This window comes from Thunnus albacares, chromosome 3 (genome assembly GCF_914725855.1).
Source record: "Thunnus albacares chromosome 3, fThuAlb1.1, whole genome shotgun sequence".
NCBI lineage: Eukaryota > Metazoa > Chordata > Actinopteri > Scombriformes > Scombridae > Thunnus > Thunnus albacares.
In genome coordinates, this window is record NC_058108.1 from 35,968,879 (window position 1) to 35,984,960 (window position 16,082).

The 16,082-nt window shown below is 40.1% G+C and overlaps 1 protein-coding gene across 1 annotated transcript in view; it reads left to right on the top strand.

Moving 5' to 3' along the window:
* The window catches only part of meis1a (Meis homeobox 1 a), a 64,131-nt gene that overhangs the window by 21,555 nt on the left and 26,494 nt on the right, over positions 1-16,082 (top strand). The window contains exon 8 of the mRNA XM_044342846.1: positions 2,347-2,492. Within this exon, the coding sequence (XP_044198781.1) occupies positions 2,347-2,492 (146 nt within the window). The remainder of the gene's footprint in view (positions 1-2,346; positions 2,493-16,082) is intronic.

Below are 16,082 nucleotides of genomic sequence, written 5' to 3' on the forward strand. Positions count from 1 at the left end.
TCCCATCATCCTCCATCCTTCCTGTTTCTCCTGCTGTCTCCCTCAGAGAAAAAGGCCCATTCAGAGTGACAGTATTATGGGCTTTTATGCTGAGGATGTTATTCTGTTTATGTTCTCCAGGATGGCAAATTAACACCGAGATCTGGCCAAATGTGCAGGGGAGTTTGGCTGCGGCTTCTGAGCTAAAGTAAGCAGATGTCATTGGAAGTCCTGCTGTCCTGAGGTTTTTCAGAAAATCTCTTATTAACCACATTTGGCTTCATCATGGAGGTCAACAGGGGAGCTGGCTGAGCGAAAGTGATGTTTAAATCTCCACCAGCCAACAGCGAGCGAGCTGAAGCAGCTTGTGGTCTGGCTGCGGATCCGTTCAGTCAGAGTCAACGGTCTGATAAAGCAGATTTGTTTCCAGATGGAGGTGTAACGTTGTTGGTCTGTAGCCTCGTAGTCTGAACTCTAAAATACTTGCAGTTGGAGCTTCACTAGTCAGCCTGGTTAAAGGTTTAGTTTCCATTAAGGAATCTGCAGAAGGAAGTTTCACATTTAGTTCAGTGGATGAGTGTAAAGTCAGAGAGAGTTTGATGGATAAAAACACATTTCTGCAGGTCTCTCTGTGTTTTCTCTCTCCTCTAATTTATTGTCAAAGCAAAACACATTTTGGGTACAAGTCAAAACTCTCCTGTGTGTTCTGACAGAAAGAGAAATTAAGTTTTCACCTTGCATCATTTGGATGAATTTGACCGCTGGACCGTTTTTGTGTTTTTGTGTCGCCTTAAACTGCCTTTATAGCAACTGTACAGACGTTAGCTGTTAGCTAACTAGCAGTGAACGCACTGAGTGTGTGTTTATGTTGAGCTCAGTTTGGCAACGTCAGTTTTGTTATCAGTCGACTGTTAGTCCAGTTGAACACCGAGCATGTTGTGTTCTTGACTTCTCGTGATGAAAATGCGATTTCACAACAACCTTTTGAAGAAATTTGAAACTCATCTTAGCATTTTAGCTAACTTGTAGCTAAAATACAGAGTTCTGACTGAACTCTGAACTACTGGAAACTCTTTGCTTCTTACTTCTTTATTTCCCTCTGTCCTTTTTCCTGTTGTTTCTGTAGTTAGTTAGTTAATTAGTTAGTCTGTTTGTAGTCTGAGTAGTGTTGACTAATCACGTTTAAGCGGGCTTTGGTTGCATGCAGGTAAACAGTCCATGAGGAGAGCATAAGAGGCTGAACGCATCGACCAAAATGCAATCTCAGAGCCCATTGACTATCCTCTCATGACAATTTAGCTTTTTATTAGCTTTTTAAAAATGTATCTGCATTCATATGTTAATAACTGTTTATAGAGATTAGCTAAAATGTTGTCTAGACCGTCTCAAGTTGCTAATTGGACTGTAAACAACGACCGGTGCATGGAAGAAGAAGTCTTGGCCCAGATATCTGTTATCCGGATATCTGCTGGCTACACCTGAAGCCCTGAAATATCAGCCGTTGACCCCGGAGGCTAAATCACCGTCAGACAGAGAGCCAATGGGTTCTGAGCCCACATGAACTTACAACACACCGAAATACAGTTGCAGTGGTGAAACATTTGTCAAACATAGACAAGAATAAAACGTCCTCCGCCAAACCAAACAATTACTAACACTGCAGGCATTGTTCATGTGGTTCAACATCTACACAAAAATAAGGACCTTTTAAACTATAAAATAGGTGTAATTACCATGAATTAAATTATGTCAATCATCCCCATAAACATCAGTAAAATAATGTGATTTATGTGTGATTTGTCTTGACTGCGGTTATGGTTTTATGATGTATTATGCAGTTTGTTGTATGATGGAGGACCACAGTGGAAATAAGCCATTAGGTCTGATTGTTATTTAATCCCCAGTATCGCTTTGTAGAGTTATTTTGTACCTTTTAAATTGTCGAATTAATTTAGTCAATCAATCAGTGACCCCTGAGCAGCTCCGTTGGCTTTAGAAGACTGTGAGATGTGGTTGAAAGCTCTGAAAAGCTTGTAAATGGATGTTGGAGCTTGCATGCTGTTCCTGAAGATCAAAAACAAAGTTACTCACGTAAGGAACTGTTGAAACTGGACAGATACGATGAATTTGGAAACATCAGTATGTTGCTATTATTGTCTGTAAATTACCCAAATGTTAGCGTGATTCATCTTGTTCCAGCGCTTCATGGAAGCAGCAGTTTATCACTCTGCAATCCAAGAGGCCGTGTTGTTTATGGCTGCTCTGTTACAGTAATTAACATTTCTGATTTCAAACAGATTTTCATGCAGACTGATATTTTTGGAGACTTTTGGACCTTGAATAAACTTTTTTTCTTGTGTTGTTCAGGTGACTGTCTGGATAACGGCATGGCCTCGCCCAGCACCGGGGACGACGACGACCCCGACAAAGACAAACTGCACAACAAGAAGAGAGGCATCTTCCCCAAAGTGGCCACCAACATCCTGAGAGCGTGGCTCTTCCAGCACCTGACGGTGAGTCCATCAAAACGTCTTTTTATTGTTCTTTTATTTGTTTTGTTTTTAGTATTCAGCTGAAGTGGGTGGGTGTGTGTAAATCTTGAGAAAGTAGAAATTCAGTTATGTGGTATTTTCAAGTGAGCCGCACTCTTACACTCATAACTTTTAATGATATGTGGAAGTTTTCTGATCACTCGTGGGTCAAACTGATGTTTTTAAACAAGTTTGAGTTCATGGAAGTTAGTTATCTTTCCACCATTTGTAGTTTTTGAAATGTTAGTTTGGCAACGTCAGTTTTGTTATCAATCAACTGTTAGACCAGTTAAAACCAAGTGGCAACCTCCGGGGCTGAAAAATGAAGCCAATGAGGAAGAAAAACTGCAGTTCCTTGAACGACCACTTGAGGCTCCAAAAGCGAGTCAATCCCCATAGACCCCCATGTTAAAATGCCCAACTTTACAGCAGAAATAAACATGTTTACAGCCTGGTACAAAAAACGGTTTTGGTCTCTTTAGTTAATTTCCTCTTTCATGACAACTGTACGGGGGGTGAATTGTTTTATAACTCACCCGTTTAAATTTTATTAAGCCGTAAAGTTCTGCATAATGAAGGACATGGCTGCTTTGAGTGACAGGTCCGCCAGCCACTAGGTGGCTTGTTTCAGCCATTCGGCCCGCCTCTTTGCCCATTTTTGATTGGCTGGGAGTTAGGCAGCATCACGCACTGCCAAGATGGCGACGGGCCGGAGCGGCTCCCTTTGAGCTTCAAAACCGCTCTTCAGAAACCAACGGGTGACGTCACGGTAACGACGTCCATATTTTCATACATCTATGGTTGAACACCGAGCATGTTGTGTTCTTGACTTCTCGTGTTGAAAATACGACTTCACAACATCTTAGCATTTTAGCTAACTTGTAGATTTACATAGCAAGCTTAATGCTATATTTAGCTCGCGCCATGTTGAGGCTCAATGCTAACGCTTTAGCTATGTGTTGAATGACAGAAGGCTTCATATTAACACTTTATGACACACTACTGTATGCAGGGTTTGTGCAGGTTTCACTAAGTTAAATTTAAACCATTTAATACCACATAGAATGCAATTTAATACCTGTTTCACAGTCAAAGTATGAAAGATCAATAAAAGCAATTAGCAAAGATGAGGCTAGGATTATTTACCTAGTACAATTACATTTATTTACCATGGTTAATAAAAAGGAAGTGGTTATTGGTACAGATTTCTCTGTGTCAATAGTCTGTTTATTGCTGGTACAGAATAATTACACATTGGTATTGATTCCACAAGATCACATGATCAAACTGGAATTATTCCAAAATGGAGGAACGTTTATGCTTGCAGGTGATACACTAATCCTTCCCATGGTTTTGGTTAAAACAGTAAAAATGCAGTAAAAATGTCCCGTTTAACGGCACTAAAATGCCCGATGTGACGGTAATAAATGTCCGGTCAGTGGTCTCCAACAGCCTGTAGACGACTGCCACAGAATCCCGTTCCATGTTAATAGTTAGTAAATTATTGCACTGGTTCTATAGCCGGTGCCTAATAAAAAGTAATAATTATAACTTTATAATAAAACTACAACTATATATAAAACTAAACAAAGTAAAACTATAACTAAAAACGTGTTTGCACTAAAACACAATTCACCGTAGTTTATCGTAGTTGTCAGAAGTACAGCATATGTTCGGCTCGACAGACTTCGACAGACTTTTGAAGCAACACTTGTGGTGGTTTTGGAGGATTTGAACCTGTGACCTTTCAGTTCTGTCTTGGTATTTCTGTCCACTTGTCCACCCCGCCAGCTTTCATCTACTTTAAAGTTGTGTTGACCTTCTCGACCCCGCAGCCCATCCTGTTTCCCACCTGCTCCCAACCTGGGGACATTCTCAGTATGAGAACGGTGATGACCTTTGACCTCTGCTGTTGTCCAGGTATTTCAGCTCTGGGCTGTTCAAGGCTCCTCAGAGGTGACCGACGGAAACCAGAGCTGTGACCTGGACAAACTCTTTTATATCAGTTTGTTCAAGGACTGGGCGATAATACTACTGTAATTAACCAAACAATTTCTCTTAACTACAACTACTACTCAGTGTGGAACAAGACTTACTCTTGGCAGTATCAATATTCTGGGTATTGATCGTGTCATGTAGCTATTCCTCATTGTGTAAGACCGATCTTAAGCCTAAACCCCAAAGTAACAACTAGGATGCAGAGAAATGGCTCTGAATTGAAAGAAAACAAATAAAAAGCAAGATTTTTTTTGTAAAGAAATGCATTTTCCTTCTGTGCTTCCATGTCTCTTCTCTTCTATGTCGAGACATAACTCAGTCAAATCTGAATGCAGAGACATGATGCACATGTTTTTAGATTCAGCGTGACTTCCAGAAAATATCAAGAGTAAACCTCCATAAATCTGCTCTGAAATCAAAGAAAAAAACACAGAATCATCACATTTTATCCAGTGATAGTTGTCTGTACATCTGTGGGCAAACAGGAGCTGCTAACAGATAATTCAGCAGACTTTTAATGATGCCAACATGTAAACAAATACTGCACATGACCCACAAATAAATCACTGAATAAAATGGCAACATTACACTTCCTGTTTACATCCCCCAAAAACATTATGGGAACTATATTTCCAAAACTGAAATACCGTGATTATCTCCACAAATGGAAGTAAGACAAGGAAAAAATAATACCAAGAACAAAAATCTGTGTAGTTTTCTGTGCATTTGGGGAGTTAAATGATATTAATAAGAGTTTACAGTCTACAGTTAAATACTTATTACACATTTTTGGTCATTTAATGCTGATTCTGATATTTTCTGTTATTCTATATCTTAAAATATGTTTAGTTTTAAGCAAAAAAAACCCTAAAATTAAACTATAAATGATTTAGTATTGTACACCAGGAATATTTGGCATCAGAGCTTTATGCGGGGGAGGGGCTAAAAATGGCAGAAAATATTATTGAAGAGTTTAATGAATAAGTGCAATGTGAAGAGAGTTTGGTTGGTAGCTAATAAAAACAGTCATGTGGATGTGGTTCTGTTTGGAGAATTGTGACCTCAGCATTTTTAAATTCCATGGCTACAGTCCTGGTTTCTCTGCTGGGCAGGGGGATTCAGGTTTTATTTAGTGACTTATTCCAAGTATAATAGTTTTGATTTGGACGGAATTAAAGATATTTTGTTGCTGGTTACCCAGGTTTAATAAAACATAAGGTGTCATGCAGCTGTAGATGTTTTTTTGTGAAGGTTTAGGTGTGTCTGGTTGGAACATACCACCACATACATGGTGTATTTTATCCATAAGGATCAAAATATAAATTAGAAAGTAAGTAAATCCACCAGGATTTATTATAATATCACTCTGTTCATCAGCATGAAAAATACGTTGATTTTCAAATAATGCTCAAACCTAAAGGGAAATATGTTTTTTTATGAGGGTGAAATTAAAACGAAATTGGCCAGTAAAAGTGGGAGGAGGACCGGCTCGAAAATCCCAGTCGTGACTGACTCATAGGTTTGACTGAGGCCAGCTGAGAACCAAACACCCCCCCCGCTCCACCCACCACCACCACCACAACCTCCACCTCCACCTATTCCTCCCGTCTCCCCCTGCCCGCCTCTCCATACATGGAGAGGCTAAATCCGTCCCTGCTGCTCCACGGGGGTCGGGGTCTCTGCCAGGACTCTGAGCCGAAAAACCTGGAGGACAGCGAGTCCTGCGGCAGATGGGAGGTGAGAAGAACGATGGGAGGGGGAGGAAACACTGGTACCTGAGAGAGGAGGGAGGGAGGAGGGAGGGAGGGAGGGAGGGAGGCTTTGGCTGGTGGAGGTTAAGGTTGTGTGAAGGACAACAGTACATTTAATGCAGGATTTAGAGACAAAGTAGATAAAATAATTAAACAAAACGGAGGCGGGTTTGAGGGAAACTGATCAGACTTTATTCATCAAGTATACAAGGATTTGGTTTTGGTGAAGGTGTCAGAACAGCAAAATGAAGAAATAAAACAGCAATAAGATAGAAAAATAGGATTATATACCTGAAGAACCAAGATAACAAAAAACTTTGTAAAAAAAATGAAAATACTTGTAGACTGTATACGATAATATACAAAAAAAAACCCCTAATATACTTTATACAAATATGTTTACGGGGGAAGTAAAGGTTTATGTGATGGAGTCAGATGTACATGGTTTGCAAAAAATCAGGTAATGCTGATAAAATATTTATTTATTGTAGATATTTATTGATTATGTATACAGTATATTAGATATATATTAAAGAGACTAGAAAAAACTGCAACTATTTTATGAGGTGATTGTTTTTCTAAGTGAATAATTGAACATTTTGGGAATAATATACAAAAAAAACCCTAATATACTTTATACAAATATGTTTACGGGGGAAGTAAAGGTTTGTGTCATTTATACATGGTTTACAAAAATGCAGGTAATGCTGATTTGTAGATATTTATTGATTATATATACAGTATATTAGATATATATTAAAGAGACTAGAAAAACCTGCAACTACTTTATGATTTGACTGTTTTTCTAAGTGAATAATTGAACATTTTGGGAACATTTATTCCCCTTTTTAGGGAGTAATAAGAAAATCTGTATCAATCTCATGTGCTGGTATCAAATTTTCATGCTATGATTATTGTTGCTGAGTAAATATTATCACTATAATCATCAAACTTTTCTGATAAACTACTAACGTGTGTAATGAAATTATTTCACACCATGATCGCCTCGGATTTCAAATCAAACAAACTGAGCAGTGAACTTTATTTTGCTGCGTCCTGCAAATGAACTCACATCAAAAAACGCTAAAAAAAAACCCACCAGCAGACAGTTGACTGGACATTACTTTAAATGCAGCTCTGTGTCATGTTCTTTTAGTAATTGTGAAAGAACCTTCACACTGTCAATCACTTGTACTCACTTCACCTTAAAGCTAGCTGCACGTCATTAGGTCGACTAGCTAATGTTAGCATAGCAAGTCATGGCCACAGAGCTGCACATTAGGAGTGTGCCCGAATACAAATACGTTATTCAGCAAAGCACAAATAGTGTTTTGGGGGGTTTTAGAGTTGGACAGACAGGGAACCTGGTCCTGCTGTTACTAAAGACAGGAGAGCTGGAAGTAGGAGGAAACAGCTAGTTTGGCTCTGTCTAAGTCACATAACCTCCTGTAAAACCACAACTCGTTGTTTAGTTTTTATACGGATTAAACAAACAAGATATAATATGTTAATTAGTGATCTTCAGAGATGCTGGTAGACAGATTTTGTTAGCTTTGGATAGACCCAGGCTAGCTGTTTCCCCCTGTTTCCAGTCCTCATGCTAAGCTAAGCTAACCAACATGAGAGTGGTAGCGACCTCCTCGTCCAACTCTCTCTCTCTGATCACTGTTATTAGTCTTTGGAGCCGTTTCTAAACAAACTAACATGACCAAACTCTTCATAATGAAGGAACATGTCACCCAGTGCAGACGTGTGACTCACCGATGTGTTTTTAATAGGTTCTGGACAATAACGGAGGGATAAGATATATCAGGCTTTGGATACACACACAATACTTGTTAGTAGATCAGTTCATTGTTGGTTTGGATCCAAACACATGAGACTTGTTGACAAGAAGAAAAATATAGAGAATCTCCAGACAGATTCTTTAAGAAAACTGGATTTATCCTTTAACAAATAAAAAACCTGCAGATGTTTCTTCATTCAGTCTGTATTTATTTAGCAAAAGAAGTTGAAAGTCAGAGAGGAAAATAGTTGTAAGGTAACAGTTGAAGCTTGTACGAATAATTCTTTTGAACTTACATTCTGCTCTTGTAAAAGTCTGCAGTTGGACTCTTTCTTTAAAAAAAAGAAATGTTGGCCAGGTTTACGCTTCTGTTGGGCAGCTTTTAGTCATTCTGGACCTGGAAACAAAAAAAAAAAAAAAGTTACAAGTGGAAACGTTTTAATAAGCAACACGTGGAAACGGCTTCATTAGAAAACTGTTCGCATTCAGAATCAGATCAGGAGGCATTTTGATGTGATTCCTTTTAAATCTTTGTTTCTCAGACCTGCAACAACAAACCCTGCTGACCTGATTGGAGGCGGAGCTGCTGGTGTGTGTGTGTGTGTGCATGCATGAGTGTGTATGTGTGTGCATGAGTGTGTGTGTGTGTGTGTGTGCTCTGGTTACCTCCCCTTAAGTTGTACACAAAATCTTGCAGCCTCCTCTGAGCCACAGCTCATAAAAGCCGAACCACAAGCTAACGTGCTGTTTACACCACACACACACACACACACACACACACACACACACACACACACACACACACACACATACTAGACTCCCCGCTCTTTTTAATGTTATTATTTATTTTATAAAGTGTTCCATGTAAAAAGTGCAAAAATCAACTTGAAGGCCTCGTCCCTGTTAATGTAATTAGTGTGTAATTTACCTCCCTCCTGCTCACAGATGTTATTTGCCTCCTTAAATGACTTTTTTACAAACCCCAAGCAGAAACAGGTGGTGCGAGCTTTGTGTGTACGCTACCATTTGTTTACAGTCGCCCAACTCATTAAAGAGCTGCTTTGGCTTACAAATTACACATGTGACTCCATCAAAACAGCTGGAAAGACTTTCCACGTTCCAAGTGCTTCCCAGCACGACGACGACTACGACGACAGCGCTCCGCCAATCGGCCCGTAGAGACGACGGAAAACGACTCCCCGAACTTCAAAGCCGGCCGCCACAATTACAGAGAAGGGCTTCACCCCGCGCTCGCCTGTCCGCCGGCTGAGGAATGGGCCTCCTGAGCCGAGCGGGACAGATGAGTTAGCAGGAAGTCCCGGCGCTGACCTCGCAGCCCCCCCTCCTCCCTCCCCTGCTCTCCAACCATCAGGGGTCAGAGGGCAGCGGGACACCTCCATCCATCCATCAGCGGCTGTTTACTGCCGCAGAGCTGCAGATGTGGGTGGATGGCGGGCGGGGGGGGGGGCTAACACGTGCTCAGAGATACACTCCCCCTCGCTTCCATGTCACCCACGGAGGAAGTCTGACTCTAATAATGTCATCAAATGTTTCGGTCTGGTCCCAATATCTCCGCTCTATCTGTCCGTCATCATATTCATATCTGTTAATCCGCAGCTGGCAGACCGGCTCTCCTTGATTATAAAGTCAATAGTCTGAATCTTTGGCGCCACGGATTTAACAAATGGAGGTCGTTTAACGTGGCGGTGATTGTGTTTACGCCCTCAACCTAATAAACTTAGAGACCATAAAATAAAAATGTGAATGTGGCCTTTGTGATTTCTGCAATCTGCCGCCACTCCGTCTCTGATTTTTTTTGTGGTTGATTATCAACAATAACAAAATTAATTATTTCTAATTACATTTTAATTGCAGTAGTTTTAGTTTTATTGACAACAGTCGAATATATTTTAAAAATACAACATATCAGACTTTGCCAGGGATAGAACAGTAAAGACTTATTTCCATCGTTGTATCTGGTGTTTTCACAGATCATCAACTATTCAACAAGAGAGACGAGAAATATCACAACAAAAATCTCAAATCTCAAGAACAAGCAGTCTATAAAATGTTTTTAGGATGTAGTCGAGACAAAAGGCGACGTAGACTCACATAACGTCACATCGTAACAGACACGGAAAAGTTTAGAAACGAAAAACCCATCAAGATGACATCATTCTGTCTAGAAGCTGTTTTGCCTTTGACTTACAGGAGACGTATTCTGCACATTTCCACGTCTATATTTATATTCTGGGGCTCTACTGGAATATCTTTGCATGATTTCCAGTTAAAGGTGCAGTGTGTAGAATTTAGTCCAGAACGGACTTTATAAAAACTGAATATGATAATCATAAGTATTTTTAATTAGTGTATAATCACCTGAAAATAAGAATCATTGTGTTTTGGATTCCTTAGAATGAGCCCTTTATATCTACATAGGGAGCGGGTCCTCTTCCATGAAGCCCGCCATGTTGCACCGCCATGTTGCACCACCATGTTTCTACAGTAGCCCTGAACGGACAAACCAAAAACACTGGCTCTAGAGAGGACCTGTCACATTTCTCTGGTGAGGGTGAGGGTTATTGAGTTGTTTGCAATCTCCAACCTCACCGCTAGATAACCACTAAATCCTACAGACTGGTCCTTTAAAAACTCCTTATTTATCTTCTACTGGTCCTTTATGCAGCCCCTCAGTTCAGCTGTTTTAGCTCCTGTCTCTTTAAGACCCGCCTCCTGATGAGCCCACTCTGTTGTGATTGGTCAGCTTCAGGAAGCTTCCTATAAACTCTTTATATAAAACAATAAATGATATACATATTGTTTAACGATATGCTGTACATAACTATATAAAACCATTATTTGTTTTATGTGGACAACATGACAACCCTTTGAAGAACATTCCTGCAGCAGTCTATAAAGTGGACATAATCCTTGCATGACATTAATACACAAAACACACATTCAGTAGATGTTCGTTAAGAATTACGGCCTCAGAGCTTAAATCAGAAGTCTCAGCAACGTCCTCAATGCACAAAGTCTTTCTAAAAGACTCTTAATGACGACATGTTGGCAGAAAAACAACTCAGCCGACACTCAACAGCTGTCATATAATTCAAAATAACCCTAAAATGACAACAAATCTCACTCAACGCATAGAAAAATGAATACTGTTGATGTGATATACACCAACAACATGAAAGAAACTAACTTTCTATTACACACAGATGTTATCTGTTATTCCTCCAATAAGAGGATTTACCAGTCGCCTTGAGTGCACAAGCAGAATATTTTCCAGTGCAGAGAAAAGAGGTTTCCAGTGTCCTTTAAGTGTAACTGCCAGAACGACTAGAGGGATTTATAGGCTCTCAATTAGCCATGACAATATCCTGTAAATACCCAAATACAATATATGAGTAACATGTGGCCAAATGTGACAATAAACCAACAATAAAAGCAGATTCCAGTTTGATTGTAGATTAGCTACAACGCCGTCGGCTCAGCGAGTGGCAGAACAGGAGCTAGACAGAAAGCTGCATGTCAGATATTTATGGTGACATTAATTTATAACATCTATGGCCAAAAATAAAACTGGGCAAAAGATAAGACGAGGAAAATAAAACATTTCAAAACTTGTTTAAACAAATAAAATGGTGGAAACATTCACTTGGCAATCTGTGGTTTCCCCTAAAGCTGTAAAGCTTTTTTTTTTTATTTGACTGTGTTTGTTTGTGTTTGTGTCTGTGAGAAAGAGAGACTGATAGTGTCTATGAAGGAGTTTCTTTAAGAGTCTTTTTTGTTTCTCAGGTTTTTGTGTGGCTGGATTGTTTCTTTCTTCTCTTCAAGAGCAGTGGATCAGTTGAGTCTTCAGTAATATTGATTCTATAATAAATAAATGTTCTTTTCTCATTTCAAGTAACATAAGGGCTGCATTTAAAAATAAAATACATAACAGGAAGCTTAAAAAATGCGCATCTTAATATAAAGAACTGAATCCACCTGCAGCTGTCGCTAGTTCAGGCGTTACTTGCTACAACAGCACGTTAGCGTGTCGTTTCGTAGCTTCTGTTGATGGCAAAACTCTACATATGATTAAAGCTTCATCATCACACACACAACTGAATCTGATTTTCCCCTTTCCAGAGGATCATGTGGGGATTGAAACATCTAGCTAGTAAACAAATGCACTAGACTAATTAAGCTAGCTACCCTCATGCATGCTAGTAGCCACGTACGTTAGCATAAGGTTCGCCGTCTGTCAGCAGCAGTTTTATTGCTTCTGAACAGAATTGGTTAATATTCACCTGAAGAAGAACGAGAACAGATGAACTGTTAGTTAAGGTTCTGCCATAATTTCAAGTAAAATAAGGGCTGCATTTAAAAATAAAACACATATCAGGGAGCTTTTGAAAGATGTGCATCTTAATATAAAGTGGATTGATCATATTGGGCTCTCAGATCGTTTAGAATCCATCTTGAATCCACCTGCAGCTGTCGGCAGTTCAGGTGAGCGTTACTTGCTGCAACAGTAGTTTTGTAGCTTGTGTTGATGACAAAATTCATAGAAATTATATATATGACATATGATTAAAGCTTCTTAGCTCTCTTTAGCTTGTCATCATCACACACACACAACTGAATCCACTTTTCCCCTTTATTGTTCGTGGATCGTGTGGGGATAGGAACGTCTAGCTAGTAATAAAAGTGCACTAGACTGCTTAAGCTAGCTACCCTCATGCATGCTAGTAGCCATGTACGTTAGCTTAAGGTTCGCCGTCTGTCAGCAGCAGCTTAATTGCTTCTGAACAGAATTGGTTAATATTCACCTGAAGAAGAACGAGAACAGATGGACTGTTAGTTAAGGTTCTGCCATAGTTTGGTGTTTGGATCATATCCACCATCATAATATTCACACTAAACCCAATTCATAAACTTCTTCTTGTCAGTTGATTATTGTTGGCCCTAAAACCAGCCAATAGACAAACTACCACCAACAACTGGACTGGTGATTTGTGATACACTTTGGTAAATTGTTGGATACACTTGGCTCTGAATGTGGCTTTGAAGCAGTATTAGAAGTGTGCATCAAGTGTGGGTTCAATGAAGTGTGTATTGGTATATTTCAGACGTGGGACACACCTGGTCACCTAGCAGTGTGTGAACGTGCACTTAAGTGATCAAGATTGCAAGTGTGGGTGTTGAGCGCATCCTAGTTTCTGACTGGACCAGGTCGACTTCCTCTAAAGAGTCTCTGTGAGGTTGTTTTGGTCTGAATACGATCGTTGTGTTTAGATCTGCTCAAATGAACCTTAGCAATAGTGATCAAGGGCTGAAAATAAGGAGCCAAAATTAAGACAACCAGAAAATATTCACATTGGACAAGCTTGAATCAAAGAATTTGGATTTTTTTTTAATTAAAAATTACTCAAAACAGTTAAGCAATTATCAAAATAGTTGGTGATTAATTTAATATTTGGCAACTAATCAATTAATGGAAGATCAAAGGAAGAAACTCTGATGTTGGTGAGAGATGACAATCTCATTGCAGTTGCTTGTTGTATTTGTTGGTAGAATGCAGGTTTATCAGGAGCCTGAGAAACTCAGGAATTTAACCTTGATTTCAGTCGCATTTCCAGATTTAGTTTCTGCCTCCAGAGAAGCATTTTTTCCTGAGGAAGGACTTTCTGAGGTACCTGATAATGTATCTTGGACGATTTGGTCGAAAGGTGCCAAAAGCAAACTTGTTTTTAGTGGCCTAAATGGTTTCTAGAGGCTGAGTTTTAAAGACTAAAGTTTTCTGTAACTGATATTTTGAACCGAGTCTTGAACACTTTCAGGCCAAAGAAATACAAATCAGAGCTTTTTCTTTCTGTCGGGGTGTAAAAAAAAAAGTCAGAATCAGACAATTCTTTCTAATTCAGTTTTCTCTCTCTTGGATAAACAGAAACATGTGCAGAGATTTGAAGAAAAATGGTGAACGATTCAGTCCAATGAGGTCGGACAGTGTTTGGATAAAATTTAAAGGTTTTTCATGAACTAAAATCTGGGACTCTTGGATGTGACTTCCTGTGTTTCCGTCTAAAAACGTGGCCAGCGGGACTGCAGTTGTGTAATCAGACCTGAAACTTATCGTATCCGACCAGCTCTGGGTTTGGTTAAAAAATAAAGGCCTCTGTGATCAGACGTTCATTTCCCTGCAGTGTGAGGAAGGCTGTTCTGTGGCTCCCTCACCCTGCAGTGAAAACATCATCCATTACCTCTGTGACAGGCCCCCCAGGGACCCCCGGGGCCTGGCTCTCTGTGGGAGTCGCCTTTATTGACCTCTCTCACACACACACACTTACACATACATCCCAAAAAATGTCCAGCATGTGGTCACATACATCACGGAGCAGCCTTTCTTCCCTGACAGCGTAAATGAGCGTCCGTCAGATAATGAAGCGAGGCCAACCAGACAGCAGATGGAGGGAAAGCTGCAAGCTGTCGGAAAGACAAAGTCACATTTACGAAAACAAAATTTAACCTGTTAAAGCAAAAAAACCCTTAATAACTGCTCATTTTCTCTTAATCCCAGCAATAAGCTGCAACGTTTTCCTGTAATGAAACGTCCTCTGATCATTTCTTCGCTTTAAAATGAATCAGTTCTACAAAAAATTCTGTTGTGTCAGAGCCAGTGCTGACATGTCTGCAACACACACACCCCTCCACTCACTAAATGAGTAATAATTACAGCCTCTTAACAGGTTTACTGGGGAACTAAACAACACCTCCCCCACATCACAACATGAACCAGTGTGTGTTTGAAGGTGTTTAACATGCATTTACAGTCTGGCACTGAAGTGTGTGTTCCAGGTTCCATTTCCAGGTGTATATTTATATTCTGGGGGCTCTACTGGAATATTTTTGCATGTTTTACAGTTTAAAAACTCCTTATTTATCTTATACTGGTCCTTTATGCAGCCCCTCAGTTCAGCCTCTGTCTGAAACAGGCCGTTTTAGCTCCTGGGTTAGGGTTAGGGTTCGTAGCAGGATTGTGTGTTAGAAGCCCAGAGTTGCAGCTTTTATATTCGGCGCCATCTTTTCCATTTTGGACCAAGATCTTCCAAATAAGGAGTGTGACGTGTTGCCTTTCACGCTCTGGAAAAACACGCCCTGCTACCTCGGACCCAAGCTAACGTTAGCACAATATGTTAACCTTTGGTTAAAAGAAGGGATGCGCGATATTATCGGCACGTCATTGGTATCGGCTGATAAAAGCTCTAAAATGAAATATTGGCATCGGCGAATTCTGCCGATTATGAGAGGCCAATATGTCGCCTTCCCCTCCGCCGCCTGACTGTGCGTCTCTCAACGGACTGTGTCACCCCATCAGACCCGCTGCTTCTTCCTACTTTAACCTGAATAACAAACCGGGGCTCGGTGCTCCAGTTAGATCCACATGGACTAGCCAGGGCTAGTGTTAGCCGGGAGGCTAGCTGGCTGTTGGTCATGCTGTGGCTAATGCTCCGCTAGCCTCTCAGCTAACGTTAGCCTTGGTTCTCCATTTGGATCCAACTGGACTGAACTCCAGTTTTCCTAAATTCTTCCTTCATATATTGTCTTTCTTGATCATACTTAGTACAATCTATACTTGCATGCCTAATAGTCTCCTCAGCCAGCAAGAAAAAAATATGTGCATATATCGGTATCGGCAGCGGCAATCGGCCACAATGAGTTGGAAATATTGGCAACTTTCCAACATATTGGCCAAAAATCTAATATCGTGCATCCCTTGTTAAAAGAGTACAGCTCAGATTTAGTGTTGCACTCCTGAAACATTTTAGGACTCATGATGGACAGTTTTTTGTTTTTTTTTTAAAAAAGGATAAAAATTGCTGCAGCAGAATCAGAGATATTGTCAACACATTCTTCTTCTTCCTTGTCAAAATCTTGTGCCTACATTACCCATGATGCACCCTATGATCAGATCTCATTAAGATATTCACACAACCCAATTGGTTATTTTTAAATCTATGTATGCATTACAGTGGTTTCCAACTA